This window comes from Glandiceps talaboti, chromosome 8 (genome assembly GCF_964340395.1).
Source record: "Glandiceps talaboti chromosome 8, keGlaTala1.1, whole genome shotgun sequence".
NCBI classification, from domain to species: Eukaryota; Metazoa; Hemichordata; class Enteropneusta; family Spengelidae; genus Glandiceps; species Glandiceps talaboti.
Window position 1 is genome coordinate 17,503,642 of NC_135556.1, and position 16,216 is coordinate 17,519,857.

General features: G+C 35.4%; 1 protein-coding gene across 1 annotated transcript; it reads left to right on the forward strand.

The window, feature by feature from the left end:
• Positions 1 to 1,137: 1,137 nt before the first annotated feature.
• Positions 1,138 to 14,327, forward strand: LOC144439047 (coiled-coil domain-containing protein 22 homolog). The gene is made up of 17 exons (XM_078128294.1): positions 1,138 to 1,187; positions 2,741 to 2,912; positions 3,993 to 4,125; positions 4,785 to 4,918; positions 5,599 to 5,683; positions 5,803 to 5,972; positions 6,667 to 6,867; positions 7,298 to 7,363; positions 8,747 to 8,866; positions 9,726 to 9,845; positions 10,207 to 10,323; positions 10,774 to 10,875; positions 11,365 to 11,472; positions 11,988 to 12,083; positions 12,771 to 12,830; positions 13,276 to 13,350; positions 13,930 to 14,327. The coding sequence occupies exons 1-17, from the start codon at positions 1,138 to 1,140 to the stop codon at positions 14,044 to 14,046; spliced, it is 1,926 nt and encodes a 641-aa protein (XP_077984420.1). The 3' UTR covers positions 14,047 to 14,327.
• The last annotated feature ends 1,889 nt before the right edge of the window (positions 14,328 to 16,216 follow it).

Below are 16,216 nucleotides of genomic sequence, written 5' to 3' on the forward strand. Positions count from 1 at the left end.
TGGTGATATTACTCTGACCAGGTTGATAGCCGGCTTGTAGGGGATGTGGTAAATTTTTGTCACAGAGCCATGGTTGTAGGCGATGCGAAATGCACATTTCAAAGAGTTTTTGCAGAGTCGGTAGCAGTGTGGTGCCCCTGTAGTTTGCGGGATCAAAACGATTTTTGTTACCACCCTTGAAAATTGGAACAAGGTATGCAGATTTGAATGATGAAGGAATGTATTCAACATTAATCAATGCATTAAATAAATAAACTAATGCGTCCATAAGAAAGGGGCCTCCGAAAATAATGTGTTCGTATGTGATGGAGTCTGGCCCTCCTGCTTTTCCACGTTTCAGTTTTCCTATAGCACGTGAGATATCTTCTATAGAGAGTGGTCGAGACAGAATTGTTTCAGCGTTATCGTGGCTAGAAGCTGAGAGGTTGTCAAGTTCTTCGTCGACTTGGACTCTGAACGAACTTACAAATGAATTGTCTTCTAGTGGTTCATAGAGTTGTTTGAAGTAGTCCGCAAAAGTGTTGACAACACAAGTATGATTGGAAATTGTTTCGCCGTCTGTTTTTAGGACAGGAAAGCTGTTACACGTATTTTTTCTACGAATATTTACATTCCGCCAGAATAGAGATTGGTCAAGTTCGATAGCGTTTTCAATGAAATCAAATTTTTCACATTCTGCTTTACGTTGTCGTTGTCTCAGTTCTTTTCTGAAATTGCGTTTTGCTTCTTTATAGTTGCGAAAAGACTCGTAAGTTTATTTGAGTACACGTAACAAAACCCTGGGGAGTTGTTAATGGTACAAAACATGAAAGGAAAATAATGATACTACAGTACTAATAGTTCATTGCCCACCCAGCGAGACTATATAATTAGCGCCCTCAAACATGAGTGAATATATTATTTCGTTTTCATTATTATTCAGCACTTCAGAAGATCTCAGAACAGTAGAATTTGATGAATTTGTACCTGGTATTTTATCTACATGCACGCTTCAGTAAAATATGTTTACGTGGTTTCTTGTATTGATAGTGTCCACTAAGACGAAAACAACTTAGTAAAAAGTAAACGGCTAGGGGTGGAGGGAATTGCACATTCAAAGCACAAACAAATGAACACTTGTCACATGACAAAATCAACATGGAGGAAGTCGACAATATCATCATTCACACGTTGAAACAAATTGGCTGGTAAGTCTGTGCAATCATGTATATACTCCTTGCAATACACTGTAAACCCCAAACGCACGTGATGAAGGTATTCACGTAAATATACAGTAATTTCCATCGCTGTACCGACGTAACAGTGCAATGTCGCATGAACTCGTACGATCGTCTGCAGAGAAGTCACCGGCCTGGCCCCTCCTCTTTTAAGTTTTAGTCCTGCTTGCATACGGAGTAAGTCGTCCCTTGTTGTTGAGGGTCATGTCAGAAATCTAGACCTGTGCACCATCTGCAAGCACGACTACTCCTCTTTCAGAGTACTCGCAGTGTCAGTTGACCCTTGGAGTAATTATACTGACAGTGTAATTACTCCAAGGCTGACCACAAAATAGGATTGCGATTCACTTCGTCCCATTTTCAACTCGCCCCATTTTCAACTCGTCCCATTTTCAACTCGCCCCAACAACACTAGGAAACGTTTATAAATCTAAACGATACATGGACTCGAAGTACGGAGACCGAAACATTTACATGATTTTACCTACGTAGCCAGTCGAAGCGTAGCAAATGTAACATTTCGTAGCAGAAAGTGGTGTGGGTTTTGGCTAAGTGTTTGGTAGATCTAGAACTTATACTAGCACAACAACTTTAAATTTCCTCAGTCATGGAATATCACTTTTCACATTAGGACTTAATGTTTACAACCCAAATAAGAAATAATAATGATAATAACCAGGGAGAATATGAGTGACTGACACGCTTACGACTTCCGCGCGTACGGGTTTTGGAGACGTGTCTCCTCTCGCTAGTTAACGCAACTAAGTATTGTAGTATGTGTTTACAGCGCAAGTGGTACTTCATTAGTGGAATACGAGATACCACAGACCCTCCAAACTGAGTACTACTAGCTTCGATTTCATATATGCACAGGTAAATTATATTGCAAAGAGTTGGGGCGAGTTGAAAATGGGGCGAGTTGAAATTGGGGCGAGTTGAAAATTGGACGAGTTGAGTGGGACGAGTTGAAATGGGACGAGTTGATCCGTCACGCAAAATAGTACCATGGGAGTGTCCGTGTACTTTTTCCGTTTTCGGCATGTATGAAGACCTCTCCCTCAGTGCTTATGTACTATAAATCCAGAATGACTATAGTTATATCTTTGAGTAATTATACTGACAGTATAATACAGGTATGCTACCTTTAGACTAATCTTTATCCATAACCTGTGACTGAGTATATATTATAATTTTCATAGTCTCATTTTCTTGGAATATTTATCATACATGCATAGACTAGTGTCAAATGTGGGGTGGGGTGGGGGTGGGGGTGGGGGTGGGGGCTGTAATCACTATCATATCACAGCTATTAGTCTGTGGAGCTACAACGTGTTTGGGCATCCCAGTGGCCTGTCCCTTTGAAGGGGGCACGCGAGTGCCTCACTGGCCAATAGCCTACATAACATGATGTATCTTTCACACACTTCAGCCTAATTACATATCTGTTTTCAAATTTCATGATCAAACCATTTACCCATCATATTTGAAATGTGTATATATTATACTACTTTGTTTCTTCACAGTGATTTGCCAGATGAAGTGGATAGTTTGAGATTATTTTCAACAGAACTAATCGTCCAAGCAACAGTGAAATGTCTTCGAGTCATAACAGACAGGACAGATCTGTCCCCATCACTGCCACCTGGCATGTCAGCCAAGTTCCGTGTTGGAACAGCATTGGCAAATATGTGTCTAGTAAGTTGACTAAACTAAACTAACTGTGTATCCTTCTTGGTAATTGTGTGTATGTTACATTTTGCCCTAGTCATAGGATATTTGTTATATTTAATATTATGGGATAGCATTAACCATCAAGGATTACCTCTAGGAACTTGTTTCAATGCAGGTCATGGCATTAGTGTTAGTATCTTAAGGACAATCACACAATGCCACACAAGCTCAACAAGCGAACTTCGTTCATTTAAGGGGAAGGGGATCTGGTTTAAATATGATTGCTGAACTTAATTTTCGTACTTCTAACCAAGTTTCGAAAACTTTCATGCCTTCAGTGATAAAAGCTTCTGTATTTACTACTGAGATGTTGATAAGGTGATACAAATTTACTTCTAATGTGAGGTGCAGTGCTAGGTTTATGGTAGTCTTGTGATGAGTTCATGTGATCATCTCAGTAAACTGGTCCATAAAGGTTGAAACTTCATGTTTACCATCATGTTTTTACAGTCTATCAATTGTAGTGGTGTGACTGCTACAATTTTCATCATATGGTTTACATTATATATAAACATGTGATGTCACACTTGTGATGTTCATGGGGGGGGGGGGGGGGGGTTGTCCTCAGCAAACGATGTTGATTTGTCTCAGCTTGTACAACATTGTGCGATCTTCCCCAAGGATTACACGGTTTCAGTCTTCTGTTCGTGGCCTACTTTTTCAATAGCGCTGCCAGACAACCATTTCTCACACCTACATTTTAATTCTAAATCGAGATGGGTCTTTAAGGTCAAAGATCACCAAGGCCGTGCTGTTCCTAGCTCTAGGGTAAACAAGTATTTTATGTATAAATTGTAGGCACTGTGAAACCATTGTACAAACTATAATTGCCAAAGAAAGCTTTCCTGTGACAGAAAAGTAAGTTCAAATGGCAAGGTGTAAAACTAAAATTCATGAAATGATCAAATTTCCAAAGTTATTATGTAAATAAAGGACTCTACCACATTGAATAATAATCATCTGTGTTCTTCTTTATTCATATTTACAAGAAATTCCTCGAGGTAATTGTGCCATTACATGTATATGAATGTGCTTTGTCTATAGGAAATCGGATACAAAGGGGAAATCGGATACCAAACCTTTCTCTACTCCAGTGAAACAGAAATAAGAAAACTTTTACTATTTTTGATTGAAAAACTACCAAAGGATAGCTCAGAGAGAACTGATGAACCGTTGGGTAAGGAGATACTAGATTCAAAATAGGAGAATTTATGTGATTAGAATCATCCATAAAAATTGATATTTATACATGAATGTTCACATCAAAGTTAGCCATCTTTTTTTGCCAAGCATCATTTAGATTTTTTATAGTGATGCTGATCAAAACCGGGATTATGCTATTTACATGTATGATAACCTTTGGGGATGCTGTCTTGTGTTCCCTCTAGTAATTTTTTTTGAGATTGATCATGAGCAACTTAATGAGAAGGGGAAAAAAATGGAAAGAGTGGCATGGTCCATAAGGTGGGGGTGGGGGGATGGGGGTCTCCCTTTTCAGTCGAAGACTAGAAGCAAAAGTGTATGCTTATTTACAATATGAAGCTAACACTTTTTACCTGTTCTTGATGTTTGGATATAAGGTTGCGCAAAAAAATGAATTTGACTGCGAGAGCAGATGGAGACCTTGCGCAAGTAATCTGCTGCAAATAAGCCTTAGCAAGAACACCGACGCTGTCAGAGCTGATGTATCCTGCCAACCTGATAAACATAATTATTTGAAGAAGAATTAGCATTATAAAGAAAATGTGTCTTGTTCATGTAGTTCAAACTATATGTATGTAGGTCTGGGGAATTGAATTAATGGTGTATTGATATCCCATGTTTTTCTTATTACAGGTACATCTGCTTTACTTCATAGATCTATAGCATCTGAAATCTCTAAACAATTGAAAAGTACCTGGACACCAAGATATTGTAAAAGTCAGGGAGTGTGCTGGAGAGGTGTCAAGCCAAAACAATGGCATAGAGAAGTAGGTACTTTATTATTTCAAATTTACTGCAGGTTTTATATAATTACAGAAATATTCACCCTAGGGAGGCTTGATTCATAGGGTAAAGTCCAGCCAGAGCTATTTCTGCTTTACTATAGGTGTATTGATACCTGCTATCAATTTAAAGGAAAACTGCTGTCAGACCTATTTCTTCCTTTAGTACACTACTTGCATGACACACCGAGTCACAATGCTTGGCACAGTGTGTTGAAATGGCAGAGACTTGTATTACATTCCATGGTTTGATAAGAACAGCCTCTTTGCATGTACATGAATTGCGAGGGGAACTTCAAGTTTGTTTGTGACTGAAATATTACGTAAAGAGGCCATACAACTGTTCTTATCAAATGATGGAATGTAATACTTGTCTCTCTGTACTTCCAACATGCTGTGCCAAGTGTTATAAATCCAATCAGTTGTTTACTTTACGTGTTTGTAACAATTTCCATTCATCAACGGTCTGATGTCGGCAGTTCTTAGACCTTTAAACCATTCAATATTGGCAACCGTTTTTCAGTGAAGACTGCCCTCTGGTGTCAAAACAATGTAATACTTTGATTTCAGCTTAATTCTATTTGAAAATACAGAGTATCTATATATAGTATTTACATACAAGCTATACAAGTGATATAAATTTGCAATTTTATTTGTGATTTTAGGGAGTGGTTGGAATGAGAGCCTATCGAAGTTGTTCATTATCCGTACCACAGGGAATAGGTGATCTCAGCAAGAAGATACCAAAAGGTAAAATGATAAAAATGTAACTATTCCAGAAATAAATTGTATCTTTCATTTTATCTATTCACTGATAGTTGAAATGCTTGTACATAAACCACACATAATTTGTTTTATATATACGACAGAGTTAAAACAGTATTATTCCAAGGATCTCCCTGCAGTTAGTCATCAACCTCCTCATTCCGATGATTTGGCAGCAGCAATACTGGAATGTAATTCAGCCGCCGTCACTGCAGCTCAAGAGTGGGAAAATGAATGGAATTCGTCTGGCTTAGGTTCAAGGCTGTCAGAACAGGTAATGATAGATTGAAAGACTTGTCAAATTTCACATTCCTTTTTTTTTGGACTCATAACTCTGGAATAAAGGCTCCATCAGTGATATACAATGTAGGACATTTACATGTAACATGCAAAATAGGATTGTGAGTGAATATGAATTGATTAAGTACATACTCTCCACTCACAGGCAGATACACACTGCAGAGACAGTCAAACACACACACACACACACACACACACACACACACACACACACACACACAGCCATGCACCCTCGGATCACTTACTCAATCTGTGATATGACTGCTGTTTATGTATCTCTCAGTCCAAATGTTAAATCATGATACATAACAAGCATGAAGATTTCATTGATAAGGGAAGGAAGCCTGCTGAAAACGGATGTCAGCATTTTTGTGTGATGTGATTTTAACACCAAGAATATGAATAATGTCAAAATTTTGTAAATTAAAAAAAAAAATTTGCTATCTTTGGGAATTCAAAAACAGTTTGTATTAATAAAAGCAAATATCAGATAGATTGTGGGGAAACCAAAATAGGATGAAAGCAGACCTCCATGAGAATGCTGGGCATGGCTCTTTGAATTTCCTATATTTGCATAGATTACCCACAGTGCCCCTTTATATACCCTCGTTGTGTGTGTTTAATGTGTGTATGTTTACATTGTGTAATTTTGTCTTGTACATGGACAGGATTACAGAGCCAGAAAGAAGCAACGATTACAGAAGAAAATCACAGACCAATTACGACAGGGCATTGAGAAGAGTGAGGCTGCAAATAATGGTGCTTCGACAGTAGATCTTATGGAAGTATTAAATGCATTTAGTGACAAAGGTGCTGGTAGAACAAAGGGATCAAGATTTACTCATATTGAGAAATTACAGTTTACTCAGGTAAGGAACTAGTCTGTAAGGTATGCCATGACAGGGCGCCCTCACACATCGGTCAAGGGGGTGGAACGACGACATGACGTATTTTACTATAAGGCACGACAATCATTGAAGAAACTCCATCTTTGTTTATTTAGACAAATTTGTCTGCGTCTATTAGAACAACACACCTACTTTGTAAAACCTGATGCTAGACAGTAATTTGAAGATTAAGCTAGCTTGTTGGAGATTTTTAGTCTCTAATATTTTTTTGTTTTTATTTGAGGCTTGATACAATATTTAAAAAAAAAAAGACAACAAACAACATTTTAATTAAGAAGAAAGCTGTGGACTTTATATACATATATGATATACTTTTATAATTATTTAGGAGAGTTTGAATTGTACTGTCAAAAAAAATGACATTAAATATTGATTTATTTCTGACTCGTAGGATGATGAGAAAACTGCTGCACAGATGGGTATTGGTGAAGGAGCACCAAAACTTGACACAGAAGAGGTAATGGGAAGTTATGATGTATATGTCTCTAGTGAACAGTTTTACACAGTAACAATTCATTATTCATATGCTATTTATTCATAACTGTATTTTAACAGGAAGCTAAAATAGACACCTTAATTTGATGGCTTAAGAGTTACAACCAAACCAGAGAGACTATAGAGTTTCAATTTGTCAGAATGTTTTTTAAACAACATTTTTGTTATGAATTACACACGTTAAGAAGTTTGTGTTGATTTTTATGTTCCGACAGTGAGATAAAATGTAAATGTGTCTTTTTTTTGTGTGTGTGCAAATTGTAACAAAAATTGTGATATGAGATTGTGTTGCCGAATTCTAATTCTATACATTCTCTAGTTTTGTAGTAAATAGTCTGGTAAATGTAAGCTACATTTCTGATGCAGAATTACTGTATTTGTCCCATACCAGTGGATTTATACTTCTGGTTATATCGTGTCAATGCAAAGACGAACAACTCACAATCGAAAAATAATGTCTATGCAATGACAAAATGTAGGTTATTACAATTACATACAGATAATTTGAAATGATGGTACAAAACTGAAATAGCAAATAAAAAAACCCCCACAAATTCAAAATGGTTTGTTCTGTCTAATAACAGAGTGTTAAATCATCAATCTATCTCATTTTTGAAATTGTCATATTCAAAACAAAAATGGTGAAGAAGTACATATTTATACATATTTTATTTCTGATAGACTTGCATTAAATTTACATATAACTCATCCAATTAATTAGTTAATTTAGGATTCAGATTGTGTAAAGCATCAAAATAAGAAATAAGCAAAAAAAAGAGTTTTTTGTTTAATGACTTTTCCATTAAATTGATTGACAATGATGTAGGTAATTAAGTGAAATAGGCCCACTGAGTCAAATTTGCACGGAAGCTAGATGAGCCATAAAATATTAATAGATACTCAATTATAGTTATGACTATAGTCTTTTGGGATGTCTTCAATTATAACGACAAGTATTTATTCACAATTACAGTTATGACTATAAAAATAGTCTTTTGGGATGGCACAAATTTTGAAAACAAGACATTTATAATTATTCACCAATTGATAAAATGAGTTATGCCCCAAGTTTATGATTATTTCATAAACGCATCATTAGTATTTAAGTTGAAATGAATTGAAGACTCTCTTGCGTATAGCTCATAGAGAAATCTTACATGTATTGCATGCAAACAAGCCAGTGAGGTGTTAAAATCTATGGTACAATGTGTTCATGTATAGTATTTTATTGCAGCAAACAGAATATCCCCACATTGTGAGAGGTAAACTAAGTATTCAGACATTGAAACATTTTTTAACTTACAAAAATAAATATAATGTTAAATTTGTATTTCGTACCAATCAGGACCTTCAAAGGAAGAGAGAGGAGGAAGCCCAAGGGCTCCGTGATAAGTTGAATGAATTAGTATCACAACTAGAATCTATGGAAATTGATATGAAAAAGTTCAATGCAAGTTCTCAAAAGGTGAGTAGAATTCTTATCACAAAATCATAATGATCTTTGTTCTATGGTGACTTAAATTTGTCACTGTGGATAATATTTATTAGAAGATTTTTAATGAAATAGTGATAGTATTAAACATGCGATAAGGAGGGAAGCTGCCATGATATAGATAATTTATCCTTCGACCATTGAAATCTTTCAAAGTATCAAGGTAGGTTAAATTTTTCAATGAGAAATAGTAAACAAGAATGGTTAGAAGTAAAAAAAAATTGTGTGGTTCCGATTACATTCAATTTTAAAATAGGTGGGGTAGGTAGATTTTTTATTTTATTATATTGTTTTTTCATGTGCGAGTGTCTAGTTCAGGTATTCCATTGTTTTCCAAATGGTCGCTGTGTTCTTTATTTCTTCCTATCAGATGTACAGCCATTACAGATTGGAAGAATAGTTTTATATTGTCTTTTTAAGTTGCAAGACTTCACAATTTTCGCGATTTTATTATTATTTTTCTTGAATACGTAAACAAAAGTTTAGGGTCGGCTCGAAAAACTAGGTGGGGGTTGGGTAACCAGAACGAAACAACTTTTTTTATTTGGCCTTAGGAGCAATTCTAGATAGTAATTCATAATATAATAATATAAATTTTATATAAAAGAAAAGATGTGAAATAGGAAATCTGATCGAGATATTTCCAAAGGTAGATAAAATGTTAGGAAAATATGTATTGTTGTATTCTTCCTATTAAAAATGACCAAACATCATGGGTTATTACTTTGTAGAATCTATTCTTGGCATATGAGTGAAGATGCAGACTATGAAAGCTTATGAAGGTACAATGTATGCAGCACACATGTCAAATTTTCATTGCTTTCGTTTTCAGATGAAAGAGGAAATAACACTTCAGGAAAAGTCCATCGTTGAGAAAGAAGATAGTTATAAAGTGAAGAAAAGAACTTTAGATCTTTTACCTGATGCAGAGAACAATATTGCTAAGCTACAGGTATGCATCTCAGTATTTGTAGACGACTCAAACTTCAAGGAGAAATATGATGGTCACTAAATTTCAGTGCATCTTTGATTTTATCTCTCCTGTACTAGGTTACAATGTGCATACATGATGTGAATAAAGAAGGGATTGATGTCAATCTGATTAAAATCCGATGTGGTGAAAGCGGCTAAATGTTTTCTTTACCTCTATTTCCATCAGTTTCTGTCTTTTGTTTTTGTGCTGAGTGATCGCCACCTTCCCACCGGTTCAGATGTGGATTGATGTTTGCCTGTTTCAATAAGTTTTCATGAGAAAACATCAATGTTAAGGTAGATCTGAAAAAACTGAATTATTTACCCACATTGTTTTACAGAGTGTTGTAGATGCAAGTAACCAGAGATTGATGAGTTTGGCTAATCAATGGGAGAAACATAAAGCCCCATTGATAGAACAAATAGAGGAACTCAAGCAGCTTAATGATGGAAGAATGGTAAACATAAATACTGTCTCTTGACACTTTTCTGTCAAAAGTCGTAAAAAAAAGAATGTTGTAAGGCTAATTTTGTCATACAAGAAGATTTAGCATGTATTTCTAAATATGCTTCCAGCTAGAATTGCAAAGGAAAGTATTGACTTATCTGATAGTCACCTGGAGTAAAGTTATACCAACTGTGTTGTCAGTTATTGTCAAAGTTCGAGAACAGTATTTCAGAATTCTGGCTGAATATGAGTGAGAACGTTTTTCATAAATTATGCTACATGTAGATAGATCACTTCTAAATATTTTTCTCTATGTAGCTGAAAACTACTTATCTTTGGCTCTAAGTAACAGGGCCCCTTAGGTCAGTCATGTTTTCCTTGGCTGTATAAAGACAAATGTGTATCTAATTTTTAAAAACAGTATACCTATCTTCAAAATTTAAAATTTATTTACTTTTAGACTGAATCACAGAAAAAATTAGAAGAAATCAAAGCTTTCCGTGAAAAGATGAAAACAGTTGCTGACGATGCAAGGTCTAAAGATGAATTACTTAAACAACTGGTAAGTAATTAATATATAAACAAATAATAATAGTACACATTTGGAAAGCACCTTCCACAATGAATGTCATGATAATAATGTACAATTATTGCCTCTGGCACAGACCAATATCAGCCCGGTATACAGCTTCCTCAACTCCATGGGAGCATACAATCAACTGCCGCCACATAGGATGAAATCATACACACTGCAACCTCTGTCCTACCAGGCCCCCAATATAAAGCTGGGTTGACTGAAAACACAATTGTGGTTCCAAACTTGCCAAATGATTTTAGCCATTCAGATTGAACAAATGAGATCAGTGCAGATTAAAAGCTGCAACATGCAGAGTCAAAGCCAGCCACTTGGTATTTTGAAAGCCTCTGTAACTAGATCATCTATGATGTAATAGTGTTGTACTGTGTTTCTTTCATAGAATTATGAATGTGAGAGAATGACACATCTAATGTTTGAAAAGTTAGTAACTTTATCACTGTGTTTGCTTCACAGACATCTGAGTATGAGAGAATGACAAAGGATGTGAACAGATCAGCCTACACTCGTAGAATTCTAGAAATTGTTGCCAATATCAAGAAACAAAAAGATGACATTGATAAGGTAAGCAGAGCTAAATTCTATAAGAAAAAGAAATGTGCTAAATAGTCTTCAGTACTTACAGATTGTAGGAGGAGTCACCTAGTGTGGTCATGTCCTGAGAATGTTGTACATGTACTTGTCTGCTCCTTGAGTATAGTGAAAAGAACACATTTTTATATACAATGTATACTAAAATAGTCATGAATGATGTGCCACTCACTTAGGTAAGCCACAGAAAAGGCAAGTGACTTGAGGAGCCTTGTCAATACAAGTTGAAGAGGAATAGTTTCCAAACCTTTAGACCACAAGTATTTTCTAGCTGAACATAGGAAAATATTATAGGGAAATAATACAATGATGCCTCCGCAAGCATGAATTGATGACAAATCAGGAAAAATTATCAAGATTTTGAAGCTTTTAACTCAAAATTTTCAGTCTCTATTTACTGGAGTGATATTCCCCATTAATAGCTTTGCAATCATGTTTTACTGATCCCTTAATTGCCAAACACTTGTTATGGATGTTTTTATTTTCAGGTTCTTATAGATACCAAGAGTCTTCAGAAGGAAATCAATCAATTAAGTGGTAAATTAGATAGAACATTTACTGTCACTGATGAACTTATTTTCAGGGTAAGAATTGTCATTTTTTTAAAAACAGATTCATAATTCTGGTTCCAGAACCATAACACAACTTTTACATCTGATCATAGTTTTGACAACATTTTGAAGCATCTATTATATACTGGACAGAAAGTGTGTTTGTTTACTACGTGTTTGTTTGTAATTCTTCATATTATTGCATGGTTTTGTTTGTATTGCATACATGTGTGCATGTGTACAATGTGATTGTGTTGATGGTGTGCGCGCTTGTGTAAGTTTTATGTATGTGTGTGCACAAATGTATATGCATATACTTGTGCATGTGTATGTGTATGTGTATGTGTGTGTATTGTGTGGTTTGTATGTCATGTGTATACACATGTACAGTATGTACATGTGTGTGTGTGCTTTGTGTGCACATTTGTGTACTTGTGTATGTATGTATGTGTGTGTAGTGTGTGTGTGTGTGTGTGTGTGTGTGTGCATGTGTGTGTGTGTGTTTGTGGTTGTGTGCATGTGTGTTCACATGTGTCTGAATGTGTTAGTGCTTTTGTATGTGTTTTTGTTGTGCACTTTTGTATGCACCGATTATTTGTTATGTTAGATGTAGAATAGTTTACTCTTGGATAGCAAGACAGAATCAGTGATGTGTAATGCCAATAATAAATGGATGTATATTTTACTTTTGATTCAAAATCAATCATTCTTTCATTTCAGGATGCAAAGAAAGAGGAAGCAGTCAGAAAAGCATATAAATATCTTGCTGCTTTACATGAGGTAATAAGAACATCAAATGATCAAATTGTAACAGCAAAGATGAAATCTATTGTTGCATTTGAAATACTCATTATTTTTTTGCAGGAATTGAAACTGTCACTTAACGTCAATTAATGTGTTTATAACTGAATTAAACAGCATGACATTTCGTGTATTAGTTCATCACCAAATTTGAGATGAGTTTGTAGCCGCCACTGGCAATGGATAAAGTATGGTTAATAGCAGAAAATAGAAATGATATTACATACTTATATATGAATATGAAATTGATGAAAGAAAGGTGACATATTTAGGATATCAACCTGCATCCCCCAGAATTGTAGTTAGAGTGCTCTGACCAACTGAGCTAACGTGTCGACTGATAGATGACTAGACAATAAACAAGACCATAGTACACACATTGCAAATTGAATCATAGACAAGTTTCTCCATTTTCTCTTGGTAGGGTTGCAATATTCTTGTGAAGACTGTTGAAGAAACCGGTAGTATTAAGAGAGAAATCAGAGACTTAGAGGATCAGGTAAGTGACCCCTTAAGCTTGTAGATGTTATCACCTGAAATTGTTGAGTTTGACTGACATTCACAGTTTGTCTAGGAAACAAACAAACTAGACATAATATAATGTTGGTAGATTGTTGTCGAGTTTGAAAATTTCACTGAAGACTCTGAGTGAATTTTGAAAATTCAGATGCAGTTCAGGCTTGTACCTATAGAAACATGTTAGCCAAGAACCTTGTCCAGGAGGCATGCATGTCCATGTATTGGTTTATATAATCTTGAGCAGTAGATAGACACGTGTCAAGTTCAAAGTCAAGTTTATATCTCGTTCTACGTCATAAGCAAGATAGTTTTACATGTATCTCCTATCCTTAACACAGAATTTTTATCTCACTTGTTCTAGGCCATAAACAAGACTGTTCTATTTCCTATCCTTTAACACAGGACTTACGTTGGTCTTTTTTTGCAATACGACATGCATGTATTAACTCACTGTCTCCATAGAATCAATTTCATACAGTTTCTGACGTGCCCCTTTAACTCTTGAAATGTATCGCAGCATTTGAAGTAGTCACTCCAGTGTTTCCTTCTATTCTGACAGATTGACAATGAAAGCAGTAACAAGACTATCACAAACCTGGAGAAGATTACTGCTGATTACAAACAAATGAAGAAAGAAAATGAATCACTGGTGTCAAAATTGAAGGGAAAGGTGTAGCAGTGAAGTGGAGACCAGTCGGCCAAAGCCTGTATGAATCGTTGATGTCAATATTGAATGGAAGGATGTAGCAGTGAAGCAGAGACAAGCTGGCCAGAGCATGTATCACAGTATGTACTTCATCGTAGAAATGCAACACAGCTCTTGATTTGGTAGTTAATTTAGTACTTCAAGCATATATCCATTTTTGTCAGTTTCAGTCTATTTTGTGTTTTTTATTGAAGCAACATACAATGCTAAATATATATGCACTTTCTTTTTTTTATCTTTACAAGATTTCATGCTATCAAAACATGTATATTACTTTTATTGGAATTTATTCCAAGTCCCAAGTTTCTGTAACCTTTAGAAACTGATTTGTCCTTTTCAACCAATTCACTGGCAGAAATATGAAATTCACAGACTTAGTGAATCAGTGCATTTTGACTATTTGCTGAAATTTTGCTTGAATGAAATTTCATGTACTGGTAATGAGGTTTCTGCCAATTTAGTATCTGATTATGTGCAAAGAAGTGTTACCTTCTGTGTTATGAATTTCAACAGTAGGAAATCACTGAAAATTAGAGGCTGTAAAAAAATCAAGTTATGACTTTACACATAGCATTTTACATGTTGTGATAACATTCACTGTTAGACTTGGAAAATCTATAAAATAAAGAAGATATACACTCTTCCTTAAAAAATGATTCAGTAGCTAGTGTGCAACCTGAAACTTTTTGATCAGATAATATTGATATCACTTTTATTCACAAACTATAGTTCACTGAACTTCACGTATGAACTGAGATCATTTGCATATCTTAATTTTTATATACATTGTCAGTGAATTTCAACTGAAATATTTCAACCTTTTAGCACAACTGAACTGTGTACAGTTGTGCTGCAATGCCATTGGCGCTATTTTTCATCATTGTGTGTAGTCTCAACTTGTAGTCCAACAAAGAGAATACAGGGATATTAGAGTATAAACATAGCTGAAATGCACACTGGAAAGGTGTCCTCACATGTTTGTGTAATATGTTACTGAACTCAGCATCTTAAGAAATAGTGGCATCTTTAAGAAATAGTGGCAATATATAAGTGGCAGCATGTGATTTTATAAAGCGTGAGTTTTGACCTATTGAGGAAAGGTCTGACATTGACAGTATGATCTCGTGAAAGTTGTAGACGAAGCCACTTTGGGACACAAGCAGTCTGTGTTGGTTGCTGGTAATAGGCTTCTATCTGTTGTCATGGAGATTGAATCCTGTGTTCTTCATCCTACTTAGCTTTGTTACCTAGTGATGAATACAGTGTGTGGAGGAGTAGACTTCTTAACTTATAAGCAGAAATCAGTATGAATGCATAGCTGAGATGCACACTGGAAAGGTGTCGTCACATGTTTGCGTCATATGTCACTGAACTCAGCTATGTTTATAATCTCAATATTTTGAGTAGTAACTGGAGCTAATTTGGGGTACTTTGTTACAAGCAATGCTTCATTATTGTTGTTGTACACCATTGTGTATACAATGCCCTATAGGTAAACTTGTATATGTAGGTGTACATGTTACCTGATTGCATATTATGCACGATGAAAAATAACAGTTTGTGCAGACCCAATGTTATTTGACATCATATTCATGCCATCATATACATGTAATGTATACACATCCAGTGGCAGCTTTCACAGGTTTGCAACAGAAGTTAATTTCATCTATCATTGAACAGTGCAGCAAATCCATCTAATCATTGTTAGATGAAGATGACTGTCATATCAGCCATCAATATATTGGAAGTGTCTGATACTTGTACAGCACTTTTGTTGAGAAATGTACACAGTGTAAGAAACATGTACACAGTGTGAGAAACGTGCACACAGTGAAAGAAACACTACACAACTTTCAATACTGAAATATTAGTGATGATTGCATTACTTATTGCTGCATTCGGTTACTTGTATTCCATATTCATTTTGTTTTCAAGTTCATTATCTACACTACTAATACTTCTGTATATGTTGTTCTTCTGGTCAAGATAGAAGGATCCATATATAAACACTTATATGCCATTCAGTTCATCCAAAAGACCATGTACCAGTAAGTTACTCACATGTGCAATGAAATAAATTGAATAAATAAAGTGTTATCAACAACCTTATTTATTTTTATCTGTGTAAATATGTAAATAT

Excerpts from the sequence above, each read along its gene's own strand:
- LOC144439047 (XM_078128294.1), top strand. The coding sequence starts at position 1,138 with ATGGAGGAAGTCGACAATATCATCATTCACACGTTGAAACAAATTGGC. Across the intron at positions 2,913-3,992 it reads CATTGGCAAATATGTGTCTA|GAAATCGGATACAAAGGGGA; the intron begins GTAAGTTGACTA and ends CTTTGTCTATAG. Across the intron at positions 10,876-11,364 it reads ATGAATTACTTAAACAACTG|ACATCTGAGTATGAGAGAAT; the intron begins GTAAGTAATTAA and ends TTTGCTTCACAG.